Consider the following 19729-nt stretch of genomic DNA (forward strand, 5'->3'; position numbering starts at 1 on the left):
CATGGACTCTTCCGCACCTTACAATTTAACGTTAATTTTCGTACCAACATTATAAAATAGTGTCAAAAACATGAGATGACAGAGAGTTTATAAGAAATCCCACTTTTGAGAATATCCTTAGTATTTCTCAAAAGACATAAATAGTGATTCCTCTTCTACTCTTCTAGTAGATCCAATCAAGACAGATCTAGTATGTTTGTGTTGGCATGAGCGCTCGGTAGGGTTAGCATGGTTCAACACTTCTCAGGGAGTATTTTTTGACCATTTAATTAAGAGTAATGCTAATAAGACTAAATTTGGAGACTAAATTGTAAAAACTAAAGAACTTGTAAGTTCATGATTTGTTTATTACTTAAGCTTTGATAGACATGCTCATTTCTATTAGTGACACATCGTTTAGTTTGTAATCTTAGTTTCTAAATTTAGTCTCCCTAGCATTACTAAAAAATTGGCTCAATTACAAATGACACTTTACTACAATAGCAAAAAGTAATGATGTATATGCATCTTAATGCGGGTGTGCCGCCGATTCTCTATTCCCCTAACAATATGATTTGTCGAAAAGAAAATTGAATTGGCTCATTTTAGGAATAAATTGAATAAGGAGTATTTATGGAAAATTATGGTAAAACTTGTAACACCAACGAGAAGGCTTGCAATTTTGATTTCATTTTTTATGAGCAAGATTGGGCATTGTAACAATAGAGATAGATAAGTGAAGTTTATTTATTTTTATTCTATTATACTTTGAAAACAAATAACATATTTTTATTGGACTACCTTCCACCGGATAGTGTTTATTTATCTATTTTGTAAGCATCTTTAATCATGCTCTATATTTTATAGAAAAAAAATTATCTAAAATTATCAAAAAAGTTATTCTAACTAGAAGCTAGTTGTACTCTAATAATACTTAGAGTCATAATGATTATGAGTTAAAAATTAATTAACACCATGATTACAATAATAAAACCCTTTCATTTGATCACTATGTTATTAGGCCCGGCAAACCGGTTTTGTTGTCGTGTTTGTCTTATCTTTTGGCATACTCGTTATATTTGAATGGGAAACCCAACAATGACTCGTCTCGTCAACCGATTATCTACAGATAACCCGATAATGACCGAACTCATTAGCAAGTTGACCCACAACTTATTATTTTCGCATTGTTTCAGGTTAACGATTTGGGCAATAAGTTGACAGGATTATTAATATCAATCAAGCAATAGAAATCAATATTGCAAACTTCCTCTTTCGAACATAAGACAATATGTATAAACAAAAAAAGATGCTTAATCTGGCAAATGAAGCATATTCATGGCCTAAAGATCCGTTCATACTATTAAATTAATAATTAACAATCACCCCTTGTACTGTTGTGCAGATACAAATAAAAACTTTGGCATATAATAACCCCCCACCCCAAAAATCCCCATGTACAGTAGGTTTTTTTCCCTGCCTGGGCTAAATCAAGATTTGAAAATTTAATAAGCCCTCTCCAGTAGTAATTCCATTATGTATTATCTGTTACTGTATTAAATCAAATTCTTTGTCTACTTGCTAATCTCTGGCAAGAGGAATAAACCAGTAGGAATCAAGAATGATAACAAACCAACTCTACACTACTACAATATATGCTATCACCGTCGGAGTCAAAACCGACAAGAAATCAGATTTCTGTCGCAATTTTGGAAAAAATGCGACATAAAACAATGTAATGTCGCATTTTCAAAGCGACACTATTGCTAGCGTCACGAAAGGGCTTTAGCGTCGGTTTGGTGGCTTAAACCGACACTACATAGCGTCGCTTTAAAGCGACACTAAACTAACGTCGGTTTAAAGCGACGCATACTTACACGTTACGTCGCTTTAAGGAAACGTTCATTAGCAATTTAATTGTAAAATATAATTCCTACTGTCGCTTTTAAATGACACTGAAATAATATTAAATCAATTTAATATCCCATAAACCGACGCCAAATAACAATTAAATAAATAAAATATGCAACCGAATAACGGTCTTAACCGACACCACCTTTGTTAATAATAATAAAAAAAACACACAAATCGCATTCTTCTTCGATTCATTGTAACAGAAAAATTTTATATAATTATATTAATTAATTTCAAGGTCAAAAAAAAAAACATTAATAAAAATAATTAAAAAAAAAGTCTGCCAACATACACAATATTGTCCATACATTAATGAAAATAATTAACAATAAAAATAATGTCAAAATATACAAAAACCCATCCGTCATAACAACTACTAAATCCGACATTACAAACATAACATAAAAAACAAAAAAGATAGAACGATTAAAGTATCATATTTAACCGACAAAAAAGCGAACCAAATAAACTACGGAACCGAATCTGCGCCTGAACGTGGCACAGATCCTTCTCGCCCTTGAGGTCCTATATTTGATGCCAACATCCTCGACAAGTCCACATCAGATCCAACACCCGCAAGCATTTCAGCAAACCCCCCAGCTGGAAATTCAGGACAAGGCGCAGCCATCTCGGGTCGATATACTGGCACTTGATAAGGCGGCTCCTGCATGTAAGGCATGGGAGGCTGCTGCATGTATGGCATAGGCGGCTGCTGCATGTATGGCGTGGGCTGCATAGGCAGCGGATACATAGGATACGGAGGTTGCTGATTATAGCCAGCATAAGGATATGCAGGGGGCGGCTGACTTTGACCCGACTGTTGAGGAGGAGGCTGACTCTGGCCTGACTGTTGGGTTCCCGGGCTAAACGGTGGTTGTGGTTGTGCTTGTGGCTGAAATCTTTGGAAAAGCCACGCAAACAACTGACTTTGCTTGTTCTCTAGGTCCGAAATCCGTTTATTGTTATTTTCATCCCTCAATTTCAACTCATTATTTTGAGTCATCAGCAATGCGATTGCACTGTTAGATGACCTCTTGGAGGAAATTGATGTAGAAGACGAAGAAGATGCATAGGAAACCATATCAGGAGTCACCCCATGACCGTATCCTTTGACTCTATTATACCTCTCAGGACCCATTGTGTCAACATACACTTGGGTCCTAAGATCTTCATTATCCTCTTGCCCCGACTGAATCAAAGTTTGCAGATTGCTCTCCATTGTTGCCTAGCATTACAATTTTTAAAAAGAAAAATTCAATCGTAAAACAGAACAATAAGCTATAGATAATAAATTTGAATAATAATGAAATACCAACACAGTAAAATAAATTACCCCTGTACGCTCCGATTCTTCATCAATCCAAGCTTCATTTTTTCGTGTATGACATTCACGAAAAAAGGTTACAGGATCAGCTTCTTTCCCATGCTTCTTCCGCTTTACCAAAAATAAAATTTCACACAAACAATTTTAGGCTAACCTCGTTAAAATTAAAATTTATAACTATTGAATATTTAAAATAACATTTCTTCAAATGGTACAATCCATACATATTCTTGCCGCTTTCTTGCAAAAGATTTTGTACCAGTAGTATGGTTCATTGTTTTCTTTTGCCGATTAATCTTGTTTTTTTCAGCAACCTCCTGAAAATAAAAATAAAAAAATTATTACACAAATTTATAGTTATAACGAAATAAACTACATCGTTTACCTTTGTTTTATCTCCACTCCAGTATGCCAACAAATTACCCCACTGGGTAGGATTCACATCAGGAGGAGGCTGGGGACGCTCCTCTGCAGCTCTGTTGGTATAATATTTTTTTTTTAACTTATTTCTGTACTCCTTATGTGCATGCTCAGCAACCTTAAGCGTCATAAAGCGGATCAAAGGCAATCTTGGTATATCAGCATCTTCAAAAACAATATTTCCCTACATCCATAAAATAAAAAATAAAAAAAATAAATCAACCAAGTCAAATATTATAACAATCATTGAATTATTCTTTCATTTTCTAATAAAAATATAAATACCTATACCTTAATTCTATTCCAAAAAGCTTCCTTATCTACATCCTTAATCTTACGCCAATGCTTCGCCAATGGGAGAATTCTGTGGTCTCTAACCTCCGATGCCACATATTTTGAAAATGCACTAGAGTTATCACTAACGCATTTTCCAGACATATCAAACGAACAAAGCTGTTTCGTCCATTTGGGAACTGAGGGTCCTCGCCTCCGTTGAGAAGTTCCTTGTTCATAACAAAACCACAGTTAAAACAAACCAAAAAAGTTGGAAACAGATGTAAACTTTCAGTTTATAAGGATAATAGAAGATTAAACACAAAAAAAAAAAAAAAAAACGAATCCAATAATAATGTAGAAAAATAACCAGCTTCGACCTCCTCCCCTTCCACATGAAGTTCCTCATCACGTTGAGAATCACAACTACTATCCATAGCAAAACCAAAGGAAGAAGTGCGGAAATAGGAGTGAAGGGAGTGAAGGGAGTGAAGGGAGTGAAATGGGGAGTGAAGGGACTGAAATGGGGAGTGAAATGAGAGAGACGGAAATAGGTCGTAGAACCTTAAATATGCCAAAAAAATTAGCGTCGAAATATGCAACTATTACGTCGCTTCAAAGCGACACCACCTCTGCAACATTTTTGACTAGCGTCGAAATAGGGTAACATTGAGTCGCTTCAAAACGACGTTAGGTCTGACAGATTTAAATAGCGTCGAAATAGAGGCTAATTGCGTCGATTTGAACCGACGTTATTCTGACAGACAGTAATTGCAGTGGCCTCGGAATTGGACGTGCGAATGTGACTGAGGCTTCGAAATATGGGCATATTGCGTCGCTTAAAACCGACGTTATAGTCTGACATTTCTAACTAGCGTCGAAATAGAGAACAATGACGTCGGTTTTAACCGACGTTATTCTGACAGACATTAATTGCAGTGTCCTCGGAATTGGACGTGCGAAAGAACCGAGGCATAGAAATAAATGCCTGCGTCGAAACAATAACTGGTTGCGTCGGTTTAAACCGACGTATAATACGAGGCGTCGAAATAATAAGTGGTTGTGTCGAAATAATAAGTATTTACGTCGATTAAAACCGACGCCACTACTTATTATTTCGACGCAACTATTTATTATTTCGATGCTTCGGTTCTTTCGCACGTCCAATTCTTCCGATCCATTTCCCCGTGCAAAAAAACCGGGAAAATTCCCGCCCAACAAAAAAATAAAAAAAGAGTTTAACTAAAAAATAAAAAATGGAAACGCAGGAGAAAAAAAAATAGTTAAAATAAAAAAAGGTTATTTCTTATAATATTTTAATATATAAAATTTAACTTATACATAATGCTTAATAAAAACACAAATATAATTTTAGGAACATTTTGATATTGATGGCTTATATTTGAATTGTTTTAATCAAACATCTATAATTTTGAAACTTTTGATCAAACATTGTTCGGTTTATAATATCCTTAAATTTTTGATTTTTATTGTAAATAATTGACCAACTAGTTCATAAAATATTATGATAAATATTCTAAATTCACCACAAATATTCTATCTTAACTTATCATTATTCGTTTAAAATGAATTTTTCTTATGCAAATAATTTGTTGTATTAAAACGATACATTCACTAACACTTAAACAGTTTATTCATACTTTCATTAAGTATAACACAAGATTTTGGGATATCCACTAGTGTAAATATTTCAAATTGAAGATCGCATTCATTCACCGTATTCATATAGGGTGAAGGAGTGTACATATAAAAAATCATCAAAATCGGAGTTAAAATAACCGTTACATCGTGATTTTTCGTTAATAACCGTCGAATAAGTTTTTCCCGTTACTGTGTCTCAGAAAGTTTTTTTTTTTTAATTTTTGGCGTATGCGATCTCGAACTATACACAAACATGTTTGACGGTTCGATCGTTGAAATTAGTTTCGTAGAGTTCGTATTCCATCAAAACGATACATTCACTAACACTTAAACAGTTTATTCATACTTTCATTAAGTATAACACAAGATTTTGGGATATCCACTAGTGTAAATATTTCAAATTGAAGATCGCATTCATTCACCGTATTCATATAGGGTGAAGGAGTGTACATATAAAAAATCATCAAAATCGGAGTTAAAATAACCGTTACATCGTGATTTTTCGTTAATAACCGTCGAATAAGTTTTTCCCGTTACTGTGTCTCAGAAAGTTTTTTTTTTTTAATTTTTGGCGTATGCGATCTCGAACTATACACAAACATGTTTGACGGTTCGATCGTTGAAATTAGTTTCGTAGAGTTCGTATTCCATCAAAACGATACATTCACTAACACTTAAACAGTTTATTCATACTTTCATTAAGTATAACACAAGATTTTGGGATATCCACTAGTGTAAATATTTCAAATTGAAGATCGCATTCATTCACCGTATTCATATAGGGTGAAGGAGTGTACATATAAAAAATCATCAAAATCGGAGTTAAAATAACCGTTACATCGTGATTTTTCGTTAATAACCGTCGAATAAGTTTTTCCCGTTACTGTGTCTCAGAAAGTTTTTTTTTTTTTAAGTTTTGGCGTATGCGATCTCGAACTATACACAAACATGTTTGACGGTTCGATCGTTGAAATTAGTTTCGTAGAGTTCGTATTCCATCAAAACGATACATTCACTAACACTTAAACAGTTTATTCATACTTTCATTAAGTATAACACAAGATTTTGGGATATCCACTAGTGTAAATATTTCAAATTGAAGATCGCATTCATTCACCGTATTCATATAGGGTGAAGGAGTGTACATATAAAAAATCATCAAAATCGGAGTTAAAATAACCGTTACATCGTGATTTTTCGTTAATAACCGTCGAATAAGTTTTTCCCGTTACTGTGTCTCAGAAAGTTTTTTTTTTTTAATTTTTGGCGTATGCGATCTCGAACTATACACAAACATGTTTGACGGTTCGATCGTTGAAATTAGTTTCGTAGAGTTCGTATTCCATCAAAACGATACATTCACTAACACTTAAACAGTTTATTCATACTTTTATTAAGTATAACACAAGATTTTGGGATATCCACTAGTGTAAATATTTCAAATTGAAGATCGCATTCATTCACCGTATTCATATAGGGTGAAGGAGTGTACATATAAAAAATCATCAAAATCGGAGTTAAAATAACCGTTACATCGTGATTTTTCGTTAATAACCGTCGAATAAGTTTTTCCCGTTACTGTGTCTCAGAAAGTTTTTTTTTTTTAATTTTTGGCGTATGCGATCTCGAACTATACACAAACATGTTTGACGGTTCGATCGTTGAAATTAGTTTCGTAGAGTTCGTATTCCATCAAAACGATACATTCACTAACTCTTAAACAGTTTATTCATACTTTCATTAAGTATAACACAAGATTTTGGGATATCCACTAGTGTATAAAATTGTTAAAGTTTTTAGAAGTATAAAATTGTTAAATAAAAAGAAAAATAGTGTAATTAACAGCTCAAAAAATTTCGTGAACTTTAAATAAGAATAAATAATCATCCTTTCTTCGCATTAATACATATAATTCACAACAGGTTTTTAACTTGCGTCGAAATAGACTGACATTGCGTCGAAATAGGCTTATATTGCGTCGGATCAAACCGACGTAATCTGACAGTCTGCGTCGAAATAATCTTAGTTTGCGTCGGTTTAAACCGACGCTAAAATGACATTGCGTCGAAATAAGCTTTCATTGCGTCGGTTAAAACCGACGCCAAATGAATTAAAAAAGGGCGAAAAATGCCGCCCAAAATATTTTAATTAAACCGACGTCGGTTAAAAGCGACAGGAAACAAGCTAAAAAAAAAAAAAAATTATAACCCAATATTAAAAATAAAAGGTTTAACTTATATTTAATACTTAATAAAAAAAAAACAGAAATATAATTTTGATAATAATATATCATAACATACGAAATGAAAGATAAGATAATTAATACATAAAATAATTAACATATTTATTCTCCTTCATCATCTGTTAGCTCATCGTCGACATTGGCATGATTAACGAACTCGGTAGGCAGCGCTAATGATTCAAGAAAAGGAGTCTCTTCCACGCCAACCCTTGTATGAAAATTTTCATTATCAAGAATTCGATCATCCAAATTCGGTATGGCATAATCATCAATAGCATCACTATCCTCTAGTACGTCAAACAAATCCCTCGGCTGAGTTCGAACAACTACGTACCAATCTTTTTCAATTGTGTCCTCCACATAAAATGCTTGTAATGCTTGTGATGCTAGTATGAAAGGATCCTCTTTAAATCCCAATTGATTGAAATTCACCATAGTAAATCCATATTGATCGGTCTTCATTCCTCGTGGACTTTCACTATTAACCCATTCGCACTTAAATAACATCACAGCTCGACCCCTATCTTCCGCCTCAGTAGGACCACAATATTTAACCTCGAACATATCAACAACTCTGCCATAACAATTCACTTGCCCAATTGCTCCAGGAACATTTGCAGGTACAAAGACACCACAATTTTGATTCTTATGCTTATCATCCACAGATTTTATACGAAATCTAAACCCATGAACAATGTGACTTTTATATCTACTCACAACCCTACTAGGATAATTAGCTAGCCAATGCAAGTCTTCAGATATCAACGTGTCATTAGCATGATAGCTTGAATTCATCTGTAATAAGTATGAAGATAAAAATTGACAGAATAACTATAACATGTTATAATTAAAATGCAAAACAATAAATAAATAATGTGATTGTTATATCAACTCACATGTTGCTTGAACCATTCTGGAAATTCTTTCTTGCTTAGCTCCTTAATTTGGCGCATAGTTAACCTTTCTCGACGATGTTTAGTTTTCAAGAATTCCTCATGTTGGCTACACAATTATGTCGAAATTTAGATAATTAATTTTTCAAAGTTAAGAAAATCAATAAAACATTAAAACGTGTGATTAAACGTTATTACCTTCTAAATGGGTTCACTTCATCACAATTATTTAGAATATATCTATGGCACTGATCAAGAGTATTTAGATCGAGCTCCACATGTTCTCCTGAACCCATATAACATCCTTTGGAGTCAAAAATTGATAACCCACCAGACACTCCACGTCCAATACCATCTTCATTTCGGCCTCTACGGTTACGACGAGACTCGACACCTCTAAGATACATGGAACAGAAGGACAAGCACTCATCCACCAAATTTGCTTCAGCCATAGAACCTTCAGGACGACCTTTATTACGAACATTGCGCTTCAACGTTTGCAAATACCTATAATTATAAATTAAAGTTATGACTACAATTGTAATAATTATAAATTAAAGTTATGACTACAATTGTAAAAAATTTATAAAAAATTATTAATTACCGTTCAATTGGATACATCCATCTATAGGGAACAGGCCCTGCAAGAGCTGCTTCATCTGCCAAGTGAACTGGAAGGTGCACCATTATATCAAAAAATGCAGGAGGAAATATTTTTTCAAGTTGACATAATGTCAAGGCAATTCTTGAACTCAGTTCCTTGAATCCTTCCTCAGACTCCTTCTTATTACACAACTGTCTGAAAATTGCACTCAACTCTAATAATACCATAGTAACAGCTTTAGGCAAAACCGGGCGTATTGCAAGCGGGAGTAACTGCTGCATTAAAACATGGCAATCATGACTTTTCAACCCATGTATTTTTCGTTCATTCACGTGCACACATCGCGATAAATTTGATGAATATCCATCGGGGACCCGAATAGTAGACAACACATTGCAAAACGCAGTTTTTTCTTCTCTTTTCAACGTGAACAAAGCTGGAGGTAGAAATGTTCTATTTCCTTCTCTACGTGGGTGTTGACTGCGTCTTATGTTCAAGACTTCAAGATCTGCACGTGCAGCCAATCCATCTTTAGACTTTTCTATACCTAGCAATGTTCCCACCAGACTGTCACATATATTCTTCTCGATATGCATAACATCAAGATTGTGTCTAATCAACAGATGCCTCCAATAAGGTAGTTCATAAAAAATAGATTTCTTCTTCCACTGACTGTTACCACTTGTACTGCTCGAAGTTCTTTTTCTGCGTTGCCCGACTGAAGCATTTTTCTTTGGTTTTCCAAAAGTAAATCTCAATGTACAAAGTTCTTCAAGACATTGTAAACCAGTCCACTGCCTTGGTGCACTACGATGCTCACGACGACCATTAAAAGCTGTGGTTTGCCTTCGAAACCTATGATTATCTTCAAGAAACCGTCGATGGCCCATATAACAAATTTTACGACTCGCCGGCAAGTAAATAGATTCTTTATCATGCATGCAATGTGGACATGCTTTATAGCCATGTGTACTCCATCCTGACAACATTCCATAAGCCGGAAAATCACTTATAGTCCATAAGACAACAGCCTTCATCATAAAACTTTGGTTGGAATACGCATCATAAGTTGGAGTGCCCACCTCCCACAACTCATTCAACTCGTCAATCAGTGGACGCATGTATACATCAATCTCTTTACCAGGACTGCGCGGTCCTGGTATTAAAAGAGACAACAACAAATTTGGTTGCTTCATGCACATCCAAGGCGGCAAATTGTAAACAGAAAGCACCACCGGCCATGTGCTATGATCATTCCTCATTTTTCCAAAAGGATTAAATCCATCACTGGCCAACCCTAATCGAACATTTCGAATTTCTGACGCAAAATCCGGATATAAATTATCCAAATGCTTCCATGCTGGAGAATCTGAAGGATGTCTCATAAACTCATCTTTAGGACATTCAATTGCATGCCACCTCATATGTTCAGCCGTATGCTTCGACATAAAAAATCGTTGCAATCTTGGTTTTAAAGGAAAATACCACATAACCTTAGCTGCGATCTTTTTTCTCGACCTATCCGCTGCGTTGGTAACTTTATATCTTGATTCACCACAAACCGAGCACACGGTCAAATCCGAAGTATCTTTCCAATAGATCATGCAATCATTGGGACATGCATCAATTTTCACATACGTCAGACCCAAGTCATTTATAAGTTTTTTTGCCTTATAACATGATTCAGGCAAACAATCCCCTTCAGGCAACATTCTTTTAATTAACTCCAGTAAAGTTGTGAAGATGTCGTCTGGCATTCCCGCTAAACACTTGATCTGATACAGCCTTACAACTGCTTCTAATTTCTTAAACTCCTTACACCCTGGCCACAAATCTTGATCTGCCTCTTCAAGCAACCTAAAAAAAGTCTCCGCCTCTTCTGGACACCCTTCCCCAATAGACGGTTCAGTAGACGGCCCAACACCTTCTTCTGTTAATGGTTGGACAAATACATCATTAAGAAAGTCATGCATACCAATCACCTCATCTCCTGTTTCTTCTTCTCCAATTGCCACATTTTGCTCTCCAATGTTTTGCTCGCCATGATGTCGCCAGCAAGCATTTTTATAATCTTTATCCATATCATACAATATGAGATGTTCAATAATAGTGTTCCTAACAAAAGTATATCGATTACAACATCTTTTGCAAGGACATCTAAACTTATCAGGACCAACACCATTTGCAACTGCTTGATCCAAAAACAAATTAATTCCAGCTGTATACGCTTCAAAATTTCGAGGTATCGTCAACCAACTCTTGTCCATGTTTTACCAGTTTACGAGGGTAAAATATTACGCTGACACTAAGATGCCTACAATCTTGCAATCCCTATCATGTAGGCATAACTATTAGAATTTTCAATTTCTATCTTTCAACCCTCGAACTCTATCACGATCACGATTGCAATCTTTTAATTTTCAACACCTATTGTAGTAAAAACAAATTAAAATAACAACAAAAAGTTATCAAAATTATGCTCATCTAATCCATTCTAGTAAATAACAACCAAAAGTTAACAAAATAACAATAAATTAAAATAACAATTATAGTGCAAAAGTTATATTTAATATTGTTAATTTAACATAAATGCTTATTTAAATTATTCATTCCATTTTCTCATAACAATTCAAATTGTAAAAAAAATTAATTTAACATAATATATTCTTATATTACTAAAAATGATAAGTTTATGTTATATTAATATTGTTAATTTAACATACATGCTTATAAATATTATTCATTTCATTTTCTCATAACCATTCAAATTGCAAAAAAAAAAAATTTAATTTAACATAATATATTTTTACATTACTAAATATTATAAGTTTATGTTATATTTAATATTGTTAATTTAACATAAATGCTTATAAATATTATTCATTCCATTTTCTCATAACAATTCAAATTGCAAAAAAAAATTAATTTAATATAATATATTCTTATATAACTAAATATTATAATTTTATGTTATATTTAAGATTGTTAATTTAACATAAATGCTTATAATTATTATTCATTCCATTTTCTCATAACAATTCAAATTATTCTCATCTAATCCATTCTAGTAAATAACAACAAAAAATTATCAAAATAACAACAAATTAAAGTAACAATTAAAGTGCGAACAAAATTAATTTAACATAATATATTCTTACATTACTCAATATTATAAGTTTATGTTATATTTAATATTGTTAATTTAACATAAATGCATATAAATAATATTCATTCCATTTTCTCATAACAATTCAAATTATTCTCATCTAATCCATTCTAGTAAATAACAACAAAAAATTATCAAAATAACAACAAATTAAAATAACAATTAGAGTGAAAAAAAAATTAATTTAACATAATATATTCTTAAATTACTCAATATTATAAGTTTAAGTTATATTTAATGTTGTTAATTTAACATAAATGCTTATAGATAATATTCATTCTATTTTCTCATAACAATTCAAGTGACAAAATTAATTATTTCGCCTAAATATGAAGTAATTTAACAAAAATAATAGAAATTTATCTAACTACTTAAATTACAATTTTTAAATAAATAAACTTGTGTATTATACAATTTAAAAATTAAAGAATTTAGTGATAGAAACCTGAATTATAGAAGAATTCCGTCGTCGATCAATTCTTTATATACTCAACCAGCTCAAATAAATTCCCTACAACAATAAATTGTATCAAAATATTAAACATAAGAGGAGAAAATAAAAATACTACAAGCAAGAAAAATTTACCTTTGTGAAGAATGAACTTGGAAGAACTCGGAATGTGAAGAATGAACTTGGAAGAACTCGGAAGGTGAGAGAGAGAAGGTTTGTGAACCGTGAGAATGAGATAAATGCAAGAGGAAAAGATGAACACGGGTGAGTGAATATAAAGACGATCAATCTGTCGCTTACAACCGACACTGGGTTTCAAAATATTTAAAAAAATAAAATATATGTCGCTCAGAACCGACGTAGGATTTAAAATATATAAAAAAATCAATTAGTGTCGCTTCTATATGCGACACGCATACTTAATGTCGCTTAAAAGCGACACTGTTTTATTAAAAGCGACGCCAGTATTTAAAATTATTAAAACGTGTGTCGGTTATAAGCGACATTAAGTATGCGTGTCGCATATAGAAGCGACGCAGACTTTCTAAATCCGACGTCATATTCAGTGGGTGTCGCAACTCTCTTGTGCGCCACTATATGATATTAAACCGACGCAACAACTGACACTATAGGGTCCTTTTGTAGTAGTGCTATATAAATCCGAAAAATCTAAAGGTTTTCTCAGACCGTAAGTCAGTTCTTCTAGGAAAAACCCAAGCCAAACCCTAAGGACGTAATCGGCCAATGACTTTAGAAATTCGCACTTTTGGACTGTTTGGACTGTTTTCCGATTTGGACTGTTTACTATAAGAAAACCCCAGCCAAACCTGCTCTATAATCCGATTTGGACTGTTTTCTTTCCTCTTTCTATCAATATAACTGAGTGCACCCAACTCCCTTGTGTTCATATAGGTTTGTTGCGTAGAAAGAAAAGAGTTATATACAGTATACGATGCGTGTGTGTCAACGAACTAGGGTTTAGGGTTGAAGTGTTAATAATTGAGCAACGTTATCGGATAAAATATAATTAAAAAGATCTCAAGCACCAGCAAAGTATCTGATTAATCGTAACGACGCATGTTGTTTTTGATTTGATGACGCAAATCCCCAATTTATCTGTCATCAGTAGCTAATTAAGTATAAAAAACTAATAAAGATTCGGATTGTCAATTAGCTAAGACGGGTGTAAGTGCAACTTCCTCTTTGGCACATAAACTGTGTATAAGTGGCACAATCTAGTCCATACAATTATCCTAACATGTCCACGCAAACTCATGTTTGGATGAACCAGTATGAGGTTTGAGCAATGAGTATGGAACAAAGGAGCAGTTAGTCCTTTAGTGAAAATGTCTGCAAATTGTTCTCTGGAACAAACAAAGGAAAATAAAGCTTCAAAGACTTTATGTCATCTCATATTTTTAGAACAATGTTATATAATGTTGGCATGAAAATCAACGTTAAACTTTGAGCGGCAAACAGTCTATGAAGAGTCACACTTTAAGAGATTCTACTTGGCATTTCTCTAATGACTATATATAGAAGTTTTCTTGTATTTATTTTTGGTCAAGAACCAGTATGAGATTGAATACATGATTGACCAAAACCAAAAGTGTTCTATAAAAATAACCCTCAACTTGACGACAAAATTGATAAATTTGTCGATAGGGTTAAATTGACACATTATAATATATTAGGTGGTTCAAAATCAAATTGAAATTGTAGTGGCAAATCAAAGCATGAGCATTGATAAAATTTGAACATATTTTTCATTAGCCACACTAACCGATTTTTCTTGAGTACCAAGGCACAAAGAGCAGTACATTTTTTTTTTCCGTTGAATTTGATCTATTGACTTAAACTAAATAACTAAGAATTGTAAAATCGAATTCAACAATCAAATTTTAAAAGTGTATATTTAAGTTACATTTCTAAGTAAGACCGTTAGATCATTTAACGTAACAAAATCTATCTAATGACTTTTATTCAAATGTATAACTTAATATGTGCACTAAAGAAAATTCATGAGCATAAATACTGAAGATAAAATTGCACTCTAATCCTAACCGGGTCGAGCAACTGGTTGTAGCCCAAAATATTTCAACTTAAAAGCCCACAAGAACATAAGACCCGACCCAACCCGCCCAGTCATATTAAATCACATGAATAAATAAATAAATAGAAAACTGACACCAAAGCAAAAAAACCGATCACTCTCCTCCCTCCTTCGACGGACCACCGTCGTCTCTGCAATTGCGCCGACGACCCATGGACGAGATGACGAAGAAAGAAGCGGCCACCGCGTGGGGCTGGCTGCTGGAAGCACTGGCGGGATTCAAAGAGGTTGGGTTGCCGCTTTTGCACGATTTGATCGAAATGGCTCCCGATTTACCCGATGATTTGGAGAGGAAAGTGAGCGAAAGGGTCGCTCTGAGAACTTTGGAGGACTTGTTTCCTCCTCGCAACGATGTTCTTGCTCTTCTGCCCTCGGCCTCCGCTTCTTCTTCAACCCCAAGTTCGAAATTCAGCTTTGATTTTTCGGAAAGATGCGAAGATGTTCTGCAGCGCATTATCAATGAGGTATGATTTGAAAACCCAACTTTTTTTGTGTAATTAGTTCAAATTTTTCTGGGTTTTTTGTATGTTTAGATATTAAGTTTAAAGTTGGATTTTTTTTTTTAGTTGTAAGAATTTGTATGAGGATTGTTGGCATTCTGGGGGTTTTGTATGTTTAATTGTTGAGTGTGAAGTTGGAATCTGTGTTTTTGTGCAGACGCCGGAATGCGATGTGAAAACGGGCGGGCCGGGGCTGTTGAAATGGGATGTTCAGGCTTTTATTTTGCACAAACGGGCTTCTATGCCGAAATGTCTTTTGGGGCAGATCAAAGATTCGATTCTTGACGGTACGCATCCGTATGCTGATTTCTTGATACGAAAGAGCGGATTAGCATCAAATAGGGACGGTTGTAATGATGGAGTTTCTGTGAGTGGTTGTAGTATGAGGTTTAAGGGGAGCTGCTCTAATGCTCGAAACACGAGAGTAGAGGGGAATGATGCAAATGTGTTGCCTTCGAAGAGGGTCAGGATTTCTTCGGATGGAAATGTGGCTGCTGGGAACTGTGTTAGGGTAAATGATTCTGATGATTCACTTAGAATTGCCATGAAGATGAATCGGGTGCAAAACACAAGAGTAGAAGGAAATGAAGCAAATGTACTGCCTTCGAAGAGGGACAGAGTTGCCCCGGATATTGGAAACCTGGTGGATGAAAACCCTGTTACCGTGAATGATTCTGACTATCCACTTAGAAGTGCCAAGAAGATGAAGTGGGGAGCCTCTTCTGTTTCGCAGTGTGTAGAACACAACCCAGTTTCTTTACCTCAAAGAGAGCAGTTGGAAGATTTGTCTGAAAGAGATGTTTCATTTATTGAGAGTGAAAGGTGTGTTTTGGGCCCGAATAGTTGTGGACTGAATAGAGAGGACAGAATCCCTACGAGTCAGTTAGAAAGTCCTTGTGCTGCTGAAGGCAGAGATGATGTTGAACATTGTCTTGAAGCAACAACATCGGGTGTTGTTCATCCAGTTGAAACCCAGCATACAGTTTGTGCGAAAGACTCTGATTGTAATAGGGAGCATGGTTCTCATGTTAAAGTAGTGCATGCTGTGTCTGCAGATGGATCCCCGCGGAAGACAATTGCTGATGGAGCCACAGAGATTATAGATATCCATTCCGAGTCAAGGGATAGTGATGAGCGTAATAATGAGGGGATTGATGTCGCCACAAAGAAGCATGATTTTTTTACCTCTCAATGCACATTAAATCGTGCTTACTCAGAGACAACTGATTGGATGGAGCAAAATATTTGTGTGAAGTGTAATGAAGGTGCTCAGCTGTTGATATGTACTACCATTGATTGCCCTTTGGCATATCATGAAAAATGTCTTGGTTCCGAATTCATTTGTTATGAGAAGGGTAACTTCATCTGCCCCTTATGCTCACATTCGCTTGCTCTTAAGAAGTACCTAGAATCTAAGAAAGAAACTTCTCGCTTAAGGAAAAATCTAGATACCTTTATGTGTTCTGTTTTGGAACAGCAGCCAGTGGAATTTCTAGGAAGGAATTCTGATGACGATCTTCTTGAAAAAAGTCTTCGGAATGGGAATTTGGGGGAGAAGCATGTGTAGATGGAGTCGATGACCTTCAATTTCAGAATATGGTGGTAACCAAGTACCATCTCCTATATGTTTTGACGTCAATAGGTTTAGAGACAATGGGAAACAGGAACTGCATTGTGTACAAATACTATCGGATGGTGAGAATGAAGGTGAACAACAGAAGATAACTTTGTAATGATTTTTACCAGAACCTCAGCTTATCTCATGCAACTCTAATCCTCCTCAAGAGGCCTCGAAACTTTTCTCTGCCTTAACTATGGAGTTGCCAGGCAGGTGCAAGGGCGTATTCTAGTTTGTGAACTTGAAATTGATTCAGGGCTTACTCCTTAGGATGACTATGAAACTCTACTATTTCCTATTGCGCCAAAGGAGAAAAAGCCCGTGTACATGCCTGGCAACTCCTCAGCTAAGGCGAAGAAAAGTTCCGTTGCATGCTGAGGAGGAAGAGTCTCTCAAGATTAGGTAGCTTATTTCGTAGAAATCATTACGGAATGTCAGCTATATGTAATCTTTTGGTAGCTGGGATGACTATCTTAGTAAAAACCAGCTGTGTGTATACAGTTCTTGATGATATTTGATAGATTTTTGGGATCTCTCTCTTTTTTTTTCTTTCTTTTCTTCCAGTTATTCTTTAATTCATCTGTTGTTATAAAGAACTCTCTCTCTGCTGCTGTCTGAGTCTTTTCGGTCGAAGCCATTGAAAGCGACTGTGGGTAAAAAGAGACCATTCTAATCGTTTTGCGCCCATACCTGCGAAACCCTTTTCCTGCCCTGATCTCTTGTGCAACAGCCAAACTAACTCCGTGTCAACGAAAGCGGATATTAGTCCTGCTTCCTAGAGAATCGGTTTCGGTTTCGGTTTCTGCTGAACTTGCCCTTTCGTCTTCTCTGAAAGTCGGTTTCATATCGTATTAGTATGCATGAGCCTCTTCCTACGAGTAAGATGGACCTTTTGTATCCAAGAACGAACATTGTTGCCCCAAACCAAGGAGCTTGCTAGCCCATACCAACTTGGTGACATTTACACCCTAACGTCCAAGTTAAACTTTAATTAAAACAACTTGGAATGAAAGTCAAATACTATTATGTCTGGTATCGTTTTTAAGATTTAACGGTTAGAAACTTCGGAGTATACTATAAAATCTTCAACTTGCGATTGCAAATTTAGACTTACTAATGCTCGAACTGGTGAAAGAGCAGCCAAGAAATGTCAACTCTTTAAGAGATCAAAGGTGCTGACCAAGTCCTAATATATGCAGTTTAGCCATGCCTTTCTTCCTGTGTTTTTGTGTCATTGGTTTGTCCATTGGAGTCATGGTCAGTTTATACTGCAAGTGCAAGACCTTCTTCCTGTTCACCTTACAAACCACTTTAAACTCTTCCTCCTCGTCACCGCTATTGCCGCCAGCCTCAATATCACAGCTTCTGCCACAACCACCCCACCGCCGCTTCTCCCTTTACCGGACAACGTTACATCTGATACTGAGGCACTTTAGGTGCACAAGATGGATGATGATGGTGAGTTGTTTTGGAGGGCATCGTTTGTTCCGAGGATTGGAGAGTTTCTATTTAACCACGTGCCTAGAGTTGCCTTCATGTTCTTGACAAAGGGGGCCCATACCTTTGGCCCCATTATAGGAAATGTTCTTCAATGGCCACGAAGGACTGTACAACATATATGTCCACCCTCATCCTTCATATGTTGATTCATGGCGTTCAAATTCTATTTTCTATGGAAGGAGAATTCCAAGCAAGGTGAGTTAGTTTTGAACTTTTTGTCGATAAAATGGTCAACTCGAATCATGTAATTTGTCACTTGTATATAAATTACGGCTGTTGTTATTTGTACCACATTTACTGATTACATTATTGATCACTTCTCTAATAGAGGCGGTTGAATGGGGAAGACCTACAATGATTGATGGTTAGAGACGACTACTAGCCAGTGCCCTCCTAGACTTCACTAATGAGATATTTGTGTTACCATCTGAGTCTTGCATACCATTGTTCAACTTCACCCTAATATACAGCTACCTCATGAATTCCAGTGAAAGCAATATAGGTTCATACGATGACCCGAGGAAGGTGGGTCGGGGCAGATACAATCTGAAAATGTGGCCTGAAATCAACATATCGGATTGGCGCAAAGGCTCCCAGTGGTTCGAGATCAACCGGAAGCTGGCAATTGAGATCATATCAGATAACAAGTACTACCCCATATTGAAAGAGCATTGCAGCCCTCCTTGTTACATGGATGAGCATTACATCCCAACCCTAGTAAATATTCTTGGCCCTGAAGAAAACTCGAATCGAAGCGTTACTTGGGTCGATTGGTTCAAAAGTGGCCCTCACCCTGGAAGATTTGGGAGGAATGATGTTTCAGAAGAAATTTTGAATCAAATAAGATTTGGCTTGTTCTATGTGCTTTTTATTCCCTAGGAAGTTTATGGGAGGGGGTGTGATATCCACATCACTTTTTTTACTTCTCACACATTCTTCTAATTTTCGGTCATCGGATCGGATGAGTTGAAAAAGATCAAAGGTCAGAAATTAACAAATGGTATGTGAGAAGTAAAAATGAGTGTGGATAACACACCCCTTATGGAAGACGCTTCACAACTTCTCTTGCA

At 35.5% G+C, this 19729-nt stretch overlaps 3 protein-coding genes and 1 pseudogene across 4 annotated transcripts; 2 read left to right on the forward strand and 2 right to left on the reverse strand.

The window, feature by feature from the left end:
* Positions 1-2362: 2362 nt before the first annotated feature.
* Positions 2363-4347, reverse strand: LOC126625639 (uncharacterized). The gene is made up of 6 exons (XM_050294675.1): positions 4281-4347; positions 3929-4140; positions 3603-3821; positions 3442-3534; positions 3227-3328; positions 2363-3118 (listed from the first exon to the last, which is right to left on the reverse strand). The coding sequence occupies exons 1-6, from the start codon at positions 4345-4347 to the stop codon at positions 2363-2365; spliced, it is 1449 nt and encodes a 482-aa protein (XP_050150632.1).
* A 3265-nt stretch (positions 4348-7612) lies between these two features.
* On the reverse strand, positions 7613-13572 carry LOC126626805 (uncharacterized). 2 transcript variants are annotated; one of them, XM_050296201.1, is made up of 6 exons: positions 13064-13572; positions 12923-12988; positions 9312-11738; positions 8906-9214; positions 8711-8816; positions 7613-8609 (listed from the first exon to the last, which is right to left on the reverse strand). In XM_050296201.1, the coding sequence occupies exons 3-6, from the start codon at positions 11576-11578 to the stop codon at positions 7917-7919; spliced, it is 3375 nt and encodes a 1124-aa protein (XP_050152158.1). In that variant the 5' UTR covers positions 11579-11738; positions 12923-12988; positions 13064-13572; the 3' UTR covers positions 7613-7916. The 2 variants fall into 2 exon arrangements, with proteins under 2 accessions (XP_050152158.1, XP_050152159.1); XM_050296202.1 differs by lacking the exons at positions 12923-12988; positions 13064-13572 and having other exon boundaries at positions 9312-11961.
* Positions 13573-15119: 1547 nt separating this feature from the next.
* On the forward strand, positions 15120-17692 carry LOC126626810 (uncharacterized). The gene is made up of 2 exons (XM_050296212.1): positions 15120-15505; positions 15699-17692. Exons 1-2 carry the CDS (start codon positions 15194-15196, stop codon positions 17106-17108), a joined length of 1722 nt encoding a protein of 573 aa, XP_050152169.1. The 5' UTR covers positions 15120-15193; the 3' UTR covers positions 17109-17692.
* Positions 17693-18604: 912 nt separating this feature from the next.
* LOC126625640 (glycosyltransferase BC10-like) lies at positions 18605-19538 on the forward strand (annotated as a pseudogene).
* The last annotated feature ends 191 nt before the right edge of the window (positions 19539-19729 follow it).

Source organism: Malus sylvestris, chromosome 6 (genome assembly GCF_916048215.2).
Source record: "Malus sylvestris chromosome 6, drMalSylv7.2, whole genome shotgun sequence".
Lineage (NCBI taxonomy): Eukaryota > Viridiplantae > Streptophyta > Magnoliopsida > Rosales > Rosaceae > Malus > Malus sylvestris.

What these genes read in the sequence shown, in the direction of transcription:
- LOC126625639 (XM_050294675.1), bottom strand. Translation starts at nt 4,347, where the DNA reads ATGGATAGTAGTTGTGATTCTCAACGTGATGAGGAACTTCATGTGGAA. An exon ending in AGGGGAGGAGGTCGAAGCTG is followed by an intron (nt 4,141 to 4,280) that starts GTTATTTTTCTA and finishes GTTATGAACAAG; the next exon opens with GAACTTCTCAACGGAGGCGA. An exon ending in GGAGTGGAGATAAAACAAAG is followed by an intron (nt 3,535 to 3,602) that starts GTAAACGATGTA and finishes TTTTATTTTCAG; the next exon opens with GAGGTTGCTGAAAAAAACAA.
- LOC126626810 (XM_050296212.1), top strand. Translation starts at nt 15,194, where the DNA reads ATGGACGAGATGACGAAGAAAGAAGCGGCCACCGCGTGGGGCTGGCTG. An exon ending in TGCAGCGCATTATCAATGAG is followed by an intron (nt 15,506 to 15,698) that starts GTATGATTTGAA and finishes GTTTTTGTGCAG; the next exon opens with ACGCCGGAATGCGATGTGAA.
- LOC126626805 (XM_050296201.1), bottom strand. Translation starts at nt 11,578, where the DNA reads ATGGACAAGAGTTGGTTGACGATACCTCGAAATTTTGAAGCGTATACA. An exon ending in GAAGTGAACCCATTTAGAAG is followed by an intron (nt 8,817 to 8,905) that starts GTAATAACGTTT and finishes ATAATTGTGTAG; the next exon opens with CCAACATGAGGAATTCTTGA. An exon ending in CAGAATGGTTCAAGCAACAT is followed by an intron (nt 8,610 to 8,710) that starts GTGAGTTGATAT and finishes TACTTATTACAG; the next exon opens with ATGAATTCAAGCTATCATGC.